Source organism: Drosophila arizonae, chromosome 5 (assembly GCF_054131065.1).
Source record: "Drosophila arizonae isolate 15081-1271.41 chromosome 5, UAZ_ARI_1.0, whole genome shotgun sequence".
NCBI classification, from domain to species: domain Eukaryota; kingdom Metazoa; phylum Arthropoda; class Insecta; order Diptera; family Drosophilidae; genus Drosophila; species Drosophila arizonae.
Window position 1 is genome coordinate 12037020 of NC_142925.1, and position 13860 is coordinate 12050879.

Sequence of the window (13860 nt, forward strand, 5' to 3'; positions counted from 1 at the left end):
ATTTGCTTAAAAGGTAAACTGTTTGGCTAGCTGCGGAAAGCATAATGTAAATTATTGATGATATTTAGCCATTAGCCCGAAAACAAAAATCTAATGTGGTCGGTGTACCATTCCAATAAGCAATTCAAACAACTGCTGCTCATATTTGCCTACATTCTTTTATTGGTTATAATTATTTTGAATGAATCGGCTTTATAAATGCTCTATTTAAAATATATAGCGTTGATATATCGCAGGCCACTGTGCCAATATGGAGAAGGAGGGGAATGACGAAGCAAACTTTACTGCCTCCTCGTCTCCAGGACTTTGAATGTAATGTCCGGACACTCCAAGTTGTAGCACTGGCACATCAAAGTCGCCGTCAGCTTTCTACAGGTGAGCAGATGAAAGAGTGAAGAGTGTTTAGTGTCAATGGAAATGTGAGACTGCTCGAAGAGGCTCTTACCGTAAGGTCCACATAGAAGTTCAATGGGGTTATGTCAATACCGTGTGTTATATAGATATGATACGGTAGCGGAGCTGTTGGTGGCTTGGCCAGATGGCTAGATAGGAACGACCATCCACTGATAGTCACATCTTCATAGGGCTTTATGAACAAGCTCAAGTAGGTGGGTCCAGTTACGTTGAATTCCAAGCGAACGGTTGTTGCGTTAATATTTGTCTTGGCCATTTTGGTCAATGTTGTGGGTGGCTCTGGTATTTGAACAGGCTCATCTCGCTTAAGAAATTTGCTCTGAAGTCTATTCTGAACATAGCGGTAATCAAACAAGGGCAGGCCGCACATCATGTGCTCCTCGCACTCCGATTTAATGCTAGCCAATCCCGTCAGATTGACCTTTGTGCCCTTTAGGGGCGTGTCCTCTCGCCTATCCTGGAAGTTGAACAGGTATCCGGAGAAGTCCTTGCTGAGTGTGCCATCATACTCGTAGTACTTGCTGCGCACTTGCTGAAATGTGGCAAATAATATCAAGAATTATACACAAGATACATGTATTATATATAATAATATAAGATTCTCACCAAATATGCAACTCGTTGTCCACTGGTCTTGGGTCGATAGGGGAATCCGATTTGAGTGCTACTGGCAAGATACAGAGAAATAGCAGTCACCAGAAACAGGGACAGAACCACCAAGCTGGGTTTGCGGAAAGCGTTGATGAGCGGAATCTGATTGAAGAAAATACGTTACCACCTCTGAGGGAAAGCATATATATATTTTTCAACTTACCAAGAAACCAAACGAGAGAACAGCTCCTACGGCTGCGAGCACAGCAATGTACAAGTCCCGATTCGAGGCACTGCCTGCACGTGCACCCATTGGAGTCAGCACCACCACGAAGGTATAGATCACGTAGCTGCTGTATAGGAAAGGAATCACCTGGCTCAATTTGAGGACACCCGTCCAGGCATAGCTACGATCATGCAGAGTAGTCAGCAAGTTAAAGGCCAGGGATATCATATAGCTGGCCAGTGGGATTACGAAGATGTAGCTGGTGCGCAAGCCATACGCAGTGGCAGCTAGGACTAAAAGAGCTAGGATGACGGCCTGGCTGTGCAATGCCAATTGCAGATGGTAGGCGTTCGATATTTTCTCCTGGGGATGGAACATAGATTGGCAAATGCTCAAGTTCAACAGCATGTAGAATCAATGAACTTACGTTGCGTTGCACTGAGTAGTACAAGGTGATGGGCAAACTGAGGCCAATCAGTGAGGGGCACACGTAGAGACCGACCACCAGCAAGGGTGTGCTATAGTATGTCAGCGATAGACCGAAAGCATCCATTCCATATGCTACTACAATAGGCAGCACCAGGCCAAGTACAAAAGAAATTATCTGGACGATGATGACCAAAATGAACCAGCTGGCCACATTGCATAAGGAAGCATTGGACACGGCGGACATGCGCCACATTGAAATGAAAATAAAAATCAGGACCGCTCCGGCAACACCAAAGTTGATCGATTTTCCAGTGGCTTCCGAATAATTGACGAAGTAAAGGCCCAGGAAATCAAAGAACACGGCATGACCTGTTTTATAAGCCTAACAATAAAAACTTAAGAGTTTCAGCATAATTCACATCAAACAGTGTTTAGCTCAAACGCTTACCTCTATATCATTCAACTCGGTTGCATTAGCCAAGCCACGAACGAGCTCAAGTAAATTATCGCCAGTGTTCTGCAAAGACCCACGAGGAATTATGGAGCTAAGATCGTACTTGGTATGGTAGACATAGCCATTAGTAATTTGGGCCATATCCAAGCCTATAGAATATTTGCAAAAATTATTGTCAAGTCAAAAGTGTTGGCCAAATATTCTTACCGGGAATATTTCCGTACATATTGAACTGGCGGAAATCTGTATCAGATGGAATAATTCCCAATTGGAAGATTTCCTCAGCCATGGTGGTTGCAAATGGATGTTTGACGTATTTCTTGTAATACTGTTGAAGTGTATAAATTAGCTTCCAGTTGTAATTGTATTTGTGGAAAAACAGAAAAAACTTACATTGACGAGCCAGGGGTGGCTGGGGCCAGACTGGAATAGGACTTCACGACCTCCACTACCAGCAGCATCAAGATTGACGACAACTCTATTAAGCAGTGGTTATATGTTATATACTACATTCCTATTGATTGAACAGTAACCTAAATTACTCACTTGCACTTTGATGCCCATTTGTGTTGTGTAACGAAACCATGACTTGCTTGCATCATATTTTCCTCAGCTCCGTTGAATAGAAAGACTATGGGATGCTCTAGGGTTTGTTTAGTGGATGCAATCACACGCAGAACCTCCAACATCGTGACAATCATAAAGCCCGCATCTCCGGCAGATGCAGTGTATGGCTTGGAGTCGTAGTGGCTGTTCACCAGAAGATAGTTCTCACTGTTGCTTGCTTTCGGCGACAATTTCACAACAACGCTCTGAACGTTTCGGTACATGTTCAGCACAGTTTTGTACGGGTACGACCCCGTTGCTTTTGACACATCAATCTCCATTTCGAAAATATCTTCTTGGAGATTAGCCTTGATCTGTGCAAGCTCGCTTAGAAGGAAATTGACTGCATCCACCTCATTTTCCTTGCTGCCAGTCAATTTGTTACCGATATTGGACAGATTGTACAAATTGTTGTAGGCCCGCTCAGCTATGAATACATTTCTCTTTGCGTCCTCCATAGTCAACGGGGTGGGCAGCTTATTGAAGAAAGGCAGCACCACAGCAAAAAAGAGAAGTCCCCAGAACAAAAGGAAGCCATTCGCAAAATACCAAGGGGCTTTTGAGCTCGACTCCCTTTTGTCCACATTTTTGAGAGCTTCGGCAGACTCTGCCAATATCTATATAATATTAATAGTTGAACATTAAGAAATTGAAAATTTTAGTATTTTAAAAGTCTCTTACCAACTTGTCCTTGTCACTCATACTGCTCCTAGATGATGTTCCTACCTGCTGATGTGATCCCAAGAACTTCCCAATGAGCACTATGGATCTTAGGCAATTGGTGGCCTCTTTTATAGTTGTCAAAAAAGTAATCAAATTCACAATTTTAAAATGGCAATTTAAGAAGATATACTTTATAGACCCAATTCATTGATTGCTTCACGTTTCGGGAACGTTGATTCACGTTTGTCTATCCAAGATTGCGGGAAGGAGTGACAATCAAATCATATAATGTAGACTAGCAATAGACTGGTTGTTTGAATTGTTTTTTTTTTTTTTTTTTTTGTATGTGCGTGTGTCTATATTGCATATTATTACAATTAATTCAAATTTATATGAAAGAAAGTTCCTCAACGTGTTAATATACCCATTTGTATTTAACAATATTCATCAATAGAGATTATTTTGCTTTTATCTGTGTCCATATTTAATGTTTTTATTATATAGTGTTTTAATTGCGCGTCTTTAATGATGTGACCATGACAAATTATACCCAATAACACTGAGCAACAAAGACTCGGTCAACAGAGTCAAATGACACCGTTCTGACATTAAGTGCTATGAAGATGGACTAGACATATCCTGCGTGTCAAAAACTTAGTGATAAAGATAGACCGATCGCAGAAGTCATAGGACGACCCAGCCTTAAATACGCAGAAGGACTAACATCAAAATCAGCTCGTATACAATATAAGCATGCTGATTCAAATATAGTTCGCATAAAGTACATTAAGCAATAAATAAGTTTAGAGTATAAACTGGAATACACATCCATTCCGGAACTTAAGAAGGTTTAGAGTTAAATGCGCTAAAAATAATAATATCTATCATAATAAAATTAGATTTTGTCGAACAGTGTAATATAATATTATATCATGATATGAAGATAAGGCCAATTTATATTTTTATTTTAACAAAGAGCCCAATTGGCAATTATGTCGCGGTATCTGAGTGAGCTCAGACTTAAATATTCACATCAGTCCACCTGGCGTTTTACTTATCAATACTTATCATCTTATCAGAAAGTATTATTTGCATTAAATGGATCGCAGACTGAAGAACACACTTAAAGCCCAATAGAAATTTTATATTATATATCGGACTAAATTGCCAGTCCATACATAAGCATATACTTATTTATATATTAGACCCTACTCTCCTCATATCAATCAATATGGAATGTTATTCGGCTGTGAAATGCATATAAACTTAAAAGTCTTTATTATTTTCTTTCCCCCATCGCTTTCTTCTCCATGTATTTGTAGACTCTAAACCAATTTCATTATTTGAGTCTGTTAAGAAAATCTTAATTATCTGCAACTCCGTTATCATATCATAAGTATACAGTGCAAATATATATATAATATATATATTCTATTATATAATTGTTATATGTACTTAATTTTTCATTTATACTTTTTAGATATATATGCATTTTTTTTTTGTAATTTTATTATTTATTATTATAATATTTTTTTTTTTTTTTTGTTTTTTTTTTTTTTTGTATATTTATTTTAAGCGCTGAATCTGCACAATGCAAGTTTAGTACCTTAACAACACAATTAGATTATTTATATTGAACCTATTATAATAATTGGCTGTAATCTGTATTGTATTTCAAAGAAATAAAAGTATCCCTAAAAGTATGCCTTATTTTTAAGATAATTGTGAATCTTCATTAATATTATATTTTTAGGATTTATATACATATATAGTAGAGTTTGTAGGCCTTGCAGCTAACGCGCTCCGTCGAGCTCTCTGAGTATGTATATTGTTATCAAAAGGGTACTTTACTGTATATACAAATATATTACATTTGAATCAGATTATTTTCTTGTGAGTTTATTCCCGTCTACTCTACACTCTTTCTTTCATTCAACTATTTGGACTTCAATTTAAAATATGAATCGCTGGTAAAGTGCGGGCCACTGCTCCAGAATTGCATATGGGGGAAACGAAGATGCGAATTTTACACTTTGGGCATCACCCTGATGGCCAATATAGTGCCCAGATACACCCAGTTGGAATAAGGGGACATCAAAGTCTCCGTTCGGTTTCTATGAAGTGAAGATCAAGTTTCATACAATTTTTAGGGATACTTGTAAATATATATTTGTAAGTCCTCCTGAATACATCAGAAGGTTAGGTGTTATATAAAAATTCGAATTGTGTTGTTAAGGTACTAAACTTGCATTGTACAGATTCAGCGCTTAAAATATATATACAAAAAAAAAAAAAAAAAAAAAAAAAAAAAAAAAAAAAAAAATTCATATTTCAACTCACCGTAAATTCTAAGAAGAAGTGCAATGGGGACTTATCTATGCCATAGCTGAAAGAGATGAAGTATGGTAGGGGCGGCACTAATGGTGTCTCTAGATAGATTTGCAAGAAGGACCAGTTGCTTAGTAAGACATCTTCATAAGGCTGAATAAAGAGTTTCATTTGAGGAGGACCCGTTAAATTGAACTCAAATCGCACAGCTGTGGTATTCTGAATGGTTTTGCTTAGCAAGCTGAGCTCTGTCCGCGCTGGAGGCTCGATTGGTTCAAGGCGGGGCAACTACTTGGCTTCATGGCGATTCAAGACATAAGTCGAATCATATAAAGGCATGCCGCACATCATATGCTGCCCGCATTTCGATTTAAGACTTATCAAGCCAGTCAGATTCACGCTTGTGCCCAAGAGTGGCTTCTCCTTGAGCCGATCTTGAAAGTTAAACAAATAACCAGACTCATCCCGGCTGAGAGTTCCATCGTACTCGTAGAATATATTTCGAACTTGCTGCAACGGGAACAGTTATAGTACTATAAAATATGTATTTAAGTTTCTATTCGATACTCACCAAATATGCAACTCGCTGTCCATTGGTTTTGGCTCTATAAGGAAATCCAATCTGCGTGCTACTAGCTAAGTATAGAGCGAGGGCCGTGATAGTAATCAGAGTGAGCACCACAAAGCTGGGTCGTCGAAAAGTGTTGATTAGCGGTACCTGGAAATGATAGCTATTGATTATCATTTAGAAGACATTTGCATATAAAGCTTACCAAGAAGCCAAATGAAAGTATTGTTCCTGCTGCGGTTAGGAGAGCAATGCTTATGTCTGGGTTAGAAGAACTAAATGAACGACCACCCATTGGAGTCAGCACCACAATAAAGAAGTAAAAAAGGTAGCTGCTGTACAGGAATGGAACTATCTGGCTGACCTTGAGCAAACCTGTCCATGCAAGGCCTCGATCATGCAGCGTAGTTAATAAATTTAAGGCCAAAGCTAGCACATAGAATATAAGTGGAATCACCAATATATATGCAGTTCTCAATCCGTAAGCTGTAAGAGCAATTGTTAAGATTGCCAGGATAACAGCCTGAGCATGCAATGCCAATTGAAGATGATAGGATCTTGATATTTTAGCCTAATAAAGAAAGTAAAATGTAACAAATGCTTGAGTTAAGGTTTTCCCTTGGGGTTTACTACACTTACGTTGTGTGGGAATGAAAAGTAGATGGTCAAGGGCAAGCTAAGCCCAATCAGTGATGGGCACACATATAAGCCGATCAGCAGGAGGGGGCTGCTATAGTAAGTGAGCGATAGCTCCCAATTATCCATTACATGTGCCACAATTAAGGGAAGTGCAAGTCCGAGTGCGCAGCAGATAGTCTGGATGATCAAAACTAATATAAAACCGTGTGCCACATTCGAAAATGATTCATGGGAGACAGCAGACATGCGCCACATCGATAGGAAAACTAAAATCAAGGCAGATCCAGCAGCAGCAAGATTTATAAATATGCCCGTTGTCTCTGAATAATGGATGAAGTAGAGGCCCAGGAAATCGAAGAAGACTGCGTGACCAGCCTCGTGTACCTATAAGATGAATATAAGTTGAGTAAATATAATATTATCGGAAATCCAGCCTTACTTCTGTATCGTGCAGTTCTGTTGCATTAGCCAAGCCTCGCACTAAGCTGAGAATATTATCGCCAGTGTTCTGGAGGGACTCAAGCGGAATTATGTCAATCACGTCGTACTTTGTATGATATACAAAGCCATTTATGCATTGCGCCATATCTAAGCCTAGTTAGTAAGAATTTTAGTGTGAATATTCCATAGCTGGAGACATACCTCATACCTGGTAGTTTTCCGTACTTGTTGAACTGTCGAAAGTCTGTATCTGATGGGATTGTGCCCGACTGGAAGCCTTCCTCCGCCATAGTTGTAGCGAAGGGATATTTAATATATTTTTTGTAGTACTACGAAATCAGATTGTTATCCATAATAATATATAATTCAAACTTTTTCAAATTTTAAACTTACGTCTACCAACCATGGGTGATTAGGTCCACTTTGAAATAGCACTTCTCGCCCACCACTGCCCCCAGCATCGAGATTAACAACGGCTCTACAATTAGAGAATATAACTTCTATTTCTATTCTTGTTATTTGTTCTTCTCACTTGCAGTTCGACGCCCATTTGTGTTGAGTTATAAAGCCATGCGAGCCCTCGAGAGCACCTTCTTCTGCACCATTGAATAGAAATACGATTGGGTGCTGGATACTTTGTTTTGTTGTCGCAATAACACGCAGAACTTCCAGCATCGTGACAATCATAAAGCCGGCATCGCCAGCAGACGGAGTTGCTGGCTTGGAATCGAAGTGACTATTTACGAGGAGATAGGACTCACTTGTGCTGTTTCTGGGCGTTAGCTTCACGGCAATATTTTGTACTCCTTGGTAGACTCGCAGTGAATGTTTTAAAGCGAAAGTTCCAGAGGCCTGTGATAAATCGATTTCCATATGGAAATAATCTCGAAGAGCTTCTTCCTTGATTTGGTTTAGCTCCTTCATCAGGAACTGCACCGCCTCGATCTCATTTCCGTTACTGCCAAGCATTTTCAGACCTATATTAGATAAGCTGTACAATTGTTTGTATGCACGCTGTGCTATGAATTGATTATTGTTCGCGTCATCCATTGTTAGAGCCGCGGGCAAGCGATAGAAAAACGGAATTACAACGGCAAAGAACAATAGTGCCCAAAAGAGCAGGAAACCACTCGCAAAGCACCAGGGCAGCCCTGCGCTTTCCTTCTCTTTGAGAACATTTGCTGGAGCTCCAAAGGAAGTATCCAAAATCTAGAAGTTAACCAATAATTGTGATGTGAGGAAAATTGCGGACTTAATATTGTTTTGCTTACGAGTTTCTCCCTGTCAGCCATGCTGTCTCCAACGACTTCCAATTGCCAACTGTTGAGCTAAAGTATGTATAGAGTGTGTTTTAAGTGTGCACAAACAATATCATTTTCAATAAATTATTTGATATATAATATGTATAAACCAATGTTATAGACTCATCGATGGCCATCGATTTGACAGCGAGGGTTGCTCAGTGGAAAAGAAATACTTTTGATAGCATTTAAACATTATTAATAATTAATATACCTTCTAATTATTATATATAAATACAGTTTTGATTTATTTACTAAACCAAAAGCTCGTGGTGTTTTTTTTTTTCTTTTTTTTTAAATTAAATTCAATATAATTAATCGTTTTGCTTGAATATAAGCTAATAACTTTTCAGGAGCCCCATTTGAGTTTTATCAATAGATTTCTAGTTGAGTACTCCTTATAAATATAAGTCGAAGATTGTGAACGATCATATATATTAAATTTTGATAAAACTAGTTTACTAACTGCATTTCTTTATATATATATATATTTAAGTATTTTGCTTCGATATATGTACTATCTAATTGCTTAATTAGCTTCGCTTTATTTATTACCTAAAATTGATTGCATTGTATTATTCAGAAGCTAAGCTAATTATGATATGGACATTGTGCAAATGTGCGATATAGAAACATTCTATTATACCAAGCTGATAATTGACGAAAATGGTTAATCGTTAACTTTGAAAAATACCAAGTAAACATTTCACATAATGAATATCTCAGCTTCATACAGGGATACTTTTTTGTAATGAATAAATATATTAGTGAAAAAAAAAATAAAATAAAATAAAAAATATAATAAATTAATAATAATTCTAGCCATACAACGAAAATTATACAGGGAAATAAGTAGAGTAAATGTATGAATGAGTCATTAAATGTACTCAGAGTATAACAAAATAAGAGCATAACTAAATAAGATATATATTTTATTTAACTAGAAACTTGAAGCTTATCGAAACACTCCGTTTTTATTTGGGTAATTGATTTATGAGCTAATAACTTGATAATGCTTGAATATGATTTTGTTATCCGATAACAATCAATATCAATATCAATATATCAATCAATATTTGTGACCTCGACGTTGCATTCCTCATTTATTTACACCAAAATAAATTAACCAAAATCCATTAAATATTTGTTATATTTTAAACATGATTTACAATACTCTTGAAAATTTATTAAGTCTTCAAAAAATATTATTTTTAAAAAATGTATCTTAGATACAATGCTGGCCATTGCGCCAAAATGGAGTATGGGGGAAATGAGGCAGCAAACTTCTTGCTTTCAGCATCGCCTTCATTTTGAATGGAGTGTGCAGCGACCCCCAATTGGAATATGGGTACATTGAAACTGCCGTTTTGTTTCTGAAATATTGAAAATTAGAATTTTCAGTTCTATTCACTGGCATTATATCTTACCGAGAATTCCAAGTAGAAAAACAAAGGAGATCTATCGACGCCCATCGCAATATAGATAATATATGGCAAGTCCCTGGTTGGCTCTATATCACTACTGCTCCCAAACGCCCAGTCAAATAAGGTCACATCCTCTTCGGGTTGGATAAACAAATTCATGAACGTCGGCCCCTCCAATTTGAACTCAAAGCGGATAGTTGTTGCGTTTACAATTGTTCTGTTTTCCAAAGTCAATGTGGTTAGCTCTGGTGGTACAACTGGCTCCTGTCGAGGCAACCATTTGCTTTGGAACCGATTTGCCACGTAACGATGCTCATATAATGGCATGCCACAGAGCATGTGCTTCTCGCAGCTCTCTTTCAGGCTGACCAATCCGGTTAGATTCACTTTTGTGTTGAATGGTGTTTCCTCACGCCTATCCTGAAAACTAAACAGATATCCAGACTCGTCCTTGCTGAGAGTACCGTCATAATCGTAAAAGATGTTTCGCACTTGCTGGAATACAGTAGATTTGAGAGACAGAATATCCAGAAAGCCTTAAGAATACTCACCAGATAGGAAACCCGTTGTCCATTGGTCTTGGGTCGGTACGGGAATCCGAGCGGTGTGCTGCTCGCCAAGAACATGGAGAGAGCAGTAACTCCGATTAAAGCGAGTATGACAAAACTGGGTCTTCGGAAGGTATTGATAAGTGGGACCTATAAATAAGAGGCGTCAGAGTGAACATTTAATAGATCTATTTAGTACTCATACCAAGAAACCAAACGAGAGAACAGTTCCAACGGCTGCGAGCACAGCAATGTACAAGTCCCGATTCGAGGCACTGCCAGCACGCGCACCCATTGGGGTCAGCACCACCACGAAGGTATAGACCACGTAACTGCTGTATAAGAAGGTAATTATTTGGCTTATCTTGAGAAGGCTTGCCCAGGCATAGCTCCGATCGTGCAGAGTAGTCAATAAGTTCAATGCCAACGGTATCACGTAAAAGATCAGCGGAATTACGACAATATACGTTGAGCGTATGCCAATGACGGTAAGACCTATAGCTAATAGAGTTAGTATGATTGCTTGAGCGTGCAGTGCCAATTGTACATGGTAGCCATTTGATATTTTATCCTGAAGAGATGGAAAATGTATTACAAACTGTCTAAGATTAACTGAATAACGGAACTCACATTGCGCTGTACCGCAAAATATATTGTTAGCGGTAAACTGAGGCCAATCAGCGAGGGACAGACGTACAGACCAATCACCAGCAATGGAGTGCTGTAATATGCCAGTGAGAGTCCCCAATTGTCAAATAGTTGTGCAACTATCAAAGGAAGTACCACACCGAGTACAAAGCATATAACCTGAACGACCAGGACCAATGTAAGCCAGCATGCGACCTGAGAAAATGAGACGTTGCTAACGGCTGTCATGCGCCACATTGAAATGAAAATGAATATCAATGAAGCAGCAGCAATGCCAAGGTTCAATATTGTGCCCGTAGTTTCTGAATAATTAATTAAGTATAGTCCTAGGAAGTCGAAGTAGACAGTGTGACCAGCCTCATGTGCCTAAAGGAAATAATAATTATTGATAATACAACTTTGTCCCATTCTTATCAAAATAAACAGTTACCTTAGTGTCATATAATTCGGGTGCATTGGCCAATGCTCTAACCAGACTGAGCACATTATCGCCCGTGTTCTGAAAGGATTCCCGTGGAATCACATCGATAAGGTCGTATTTGGTATGGTAGACAAATCCATTGAAACATTGACCCATATCCAAGCCTATTGAGTAGTAGTTAATGCTGCATAATTTCGCTGTGATCGTAAGCTCAAATTGGCTTACCTGGAATATTGCCATACGTGCGAAACTGTCGAAAGTCTGTGTCGGACGGAATAATGCCAGCTTGGAAAATTTCCTCTGCAACCGTAGTACCAAAGGGATGTTTCACATATTTTTTGTAGTACTGAAAATAAATGTTTAAACTAAGAACAGCAAATGGTATTGAAATCCTTTACCTCCACAAGCCACGGATGGTTTGGTCCAGTTTGAAAGAGAATTTCCCGACCTCCGCTTCCCGCAGCATCAAGATTGACTACAGCTCTAGGGAATATACAATATTTATATTCCGATTTTTATAAATCTCTTGCTAAATTATTGATCTCACTTGCAGTTTGGGGCCCATTTGTGTTGAGTTACAAAACCATGTGAGGCTAGCAAACCAATTTCTTCAGCACCATTAAATAGAAAGACAATGGGATGCTCCAAGTGTTGCTTTGTTGTGGCTATAACACGCAGCACCTCCAACATAACAGTTATCATAAAGCCCGCATCACCCGCAGACCACGTAGCTGGCTTGGAGTCGAAGTGGCTGTTGACGAGCAGATATGACTGGCTCGAGCTCTGCTTTGGCGTTAGCTTAACAGCAATATTCTGAACATCTAGGTAAACATTTAGCGTAGTCCCAGAACCGAAAACTCCAGAAGCTTGCGATAAGTCGATTTCCATATCGAAGTAATCGCTTTGCAAATTGTCCTTGATTTCTGCCAGTTTGCCTAGAATAAAATTGACTGCATCGACCTCATTTTGCTTGCTGCCAGTCAACTTGTTGCCAATATTGGAGAGCGTATACAGATCCTTGTAGGCCCGCTCAGCAATGAACTCATTCTCCTGTGCGTCCTCCAGCGTGAGCGCCGTGGGCAAGCGATAGAAAAATGGAATCACAACAGCAAAGAAGAGAAGCACCCAGAAGAGTATAAAGCCAGTAGCAAAGTAGCAGGGCAACTTGGAATCAGTCTTATTCTTGCCAACATATCGAGATGCTTCGATAGATTCAACTGAGATCTGCGCAGGATAATTCCGAAATTCAGTGACTTTAAATTGATTTTAGTTATTTGTGGATCTTACAAGACTCTCCTTGTCAGCCATGTCGGAATATGACTACTTGTCTGCTGAACTAAAATCAAACTGCTTAGCAAAAGGTAATGTAGATCGTTTTTATACTAGCCCACTGAAAATCACAATACAGGGTATAATGTTTTTCTCGATATTGTATGCTCCAGGCAGAAAGAGGTCTCGTATAAGGTATATATATTCTTGATCAGCAAAGCTTGAACACTAAAATTAAAGACTAAATTTTAAATATGTACTTTTATATATTTCTACATATTATACTCTTAGGGTATCTCAAGGCAGGCACTCCCAGCAAGAATTATATAATTCAAAAGCTGCGAAAATCATGAGCAAGGGATTGTAAAACCATGTGCTTAACGCCATATAACTGAAGTATATCGATTGATATCTGGTCAATTAAGTCATATATTGAAACTGCTTTATTTTCAAAATGTTCAAGATAAGGAGTGCAATGTAGATATAGGAAAAGTAAAGATATGAAGTTTTTTGAAACAGAGTTAAGGATATAATCATTGTAATGCAAATGTATATGAAAAGTATATATGTATATTCTTAATCGCGTTAAGGAACTGTATCCTGTTCATCAGATTATTAACCTTTGCATACACCTAACTTGGGTTCTCGCATATTATTTTATTTGTATTTAGTTTATTTCCTTTACAATTTGGCATTTATATAACTCTTGTATATCGCAATTTTTCATGATAAAGCATTTAACAGTCAATGTGATTATTTGCTCTGATGTGCCTATATTATATACGAACAATACCTGAAACCTCAACTAGAAACTTGAAGCTTATCGAAGCACTCCATTTTTATTTGGGTAATAGATTTATGAGTTAATAGCTTGTTCATGTGCATGGAAT

General features: G+C 38.4%; 3 protein-coding genes across 3 annotated transcripts; all 3 read right to left on the reverse strand.

Annotated features, from left to right (window-relative positions):
* Positions 1-139: 139 nt before the first annotated feature.
* Positions 140-3561, reverse strand: LOC108615452 (endoplasmic reticulum metallopeptidase 1-like). The gene is made up of 10 exons (XM_018009944.2): positions 3402-3561; positions 2661-3337; positions 2508-2592; positions 2322-2442; positions 2109-2263; positions 1659-2042; positions 1229-1594; positions 1021-1167; positions 446-946; positions 140-369 (listed from the first exon to the last, which is right to left on the reverse strand). Exons 1-10 carry the CDS (start codon positions 3420-3422, stop codon positions 208-210), a joined length of 2619 nt encoding a protein of 872 aa, XP_017865433.1. The 5' UTR covers positions 3423-3561; the 3' UTR covers positions 140-207.
* Positions 3562-5869: 2308 nt separating this feature from the next.
* Positions 5870-8669, reverse strand: LOC149268507 (endoplasmic reticulum metallopeptidase 1-like). The gene is made up of 9 exons (XM_089470732.1): positions 8631-8669; positions 7892-8568; positions 7753-7837; positions 7568-7688; positions 7358-7512; positions 6919-7302; positions 6485-6850; positions 6283-6429; positions 5870-6221 (listed from the first exon to the last, which is right to left on the reverse strand). Exons 1-9 carry the CDS (start codon positions 8649-8651, stop codon positions 6000-6002), a joined length of 2178 nt encoding a protein of 725 aa, XP_089326858.1. The 5' UTR covers positions 8652-8669; the 3' UTR covers positions 5870-5999.
* Positions 8670-9824: 1155 nt separating this feature from the next.
* On the reverse strand, positions 9825-13113 carry LOC108615468 (endoplasmic reticulum metallopeptidase 1-like). The gene is made up of 10 exons (XM_018009971.2): positions 12989-13113; positions 12249-12925; positions 12100-12184; positions 11927-12047; positions 11711-11865; positions 11263-11646; positions 10838-11203; positions 10636-10782; positions 10088-10579; positions 9825-10033 (listed from the first exon to the last, which is right to left on the reverse strand). The coding sequence occupies exons 1-10, from the start codon at positions 13007-13009 to the stop codon at positions 9872-9874; spliced, it is 2610 nt and encodes an 869-aa protein (XP_017865460.2). The 5' UTR covers positions 13010-13113; the 3' UTR covers positions 9825-9871.
* Between the last annotated feature and the right edge of the window lie 747 nt (positions 13114-13860).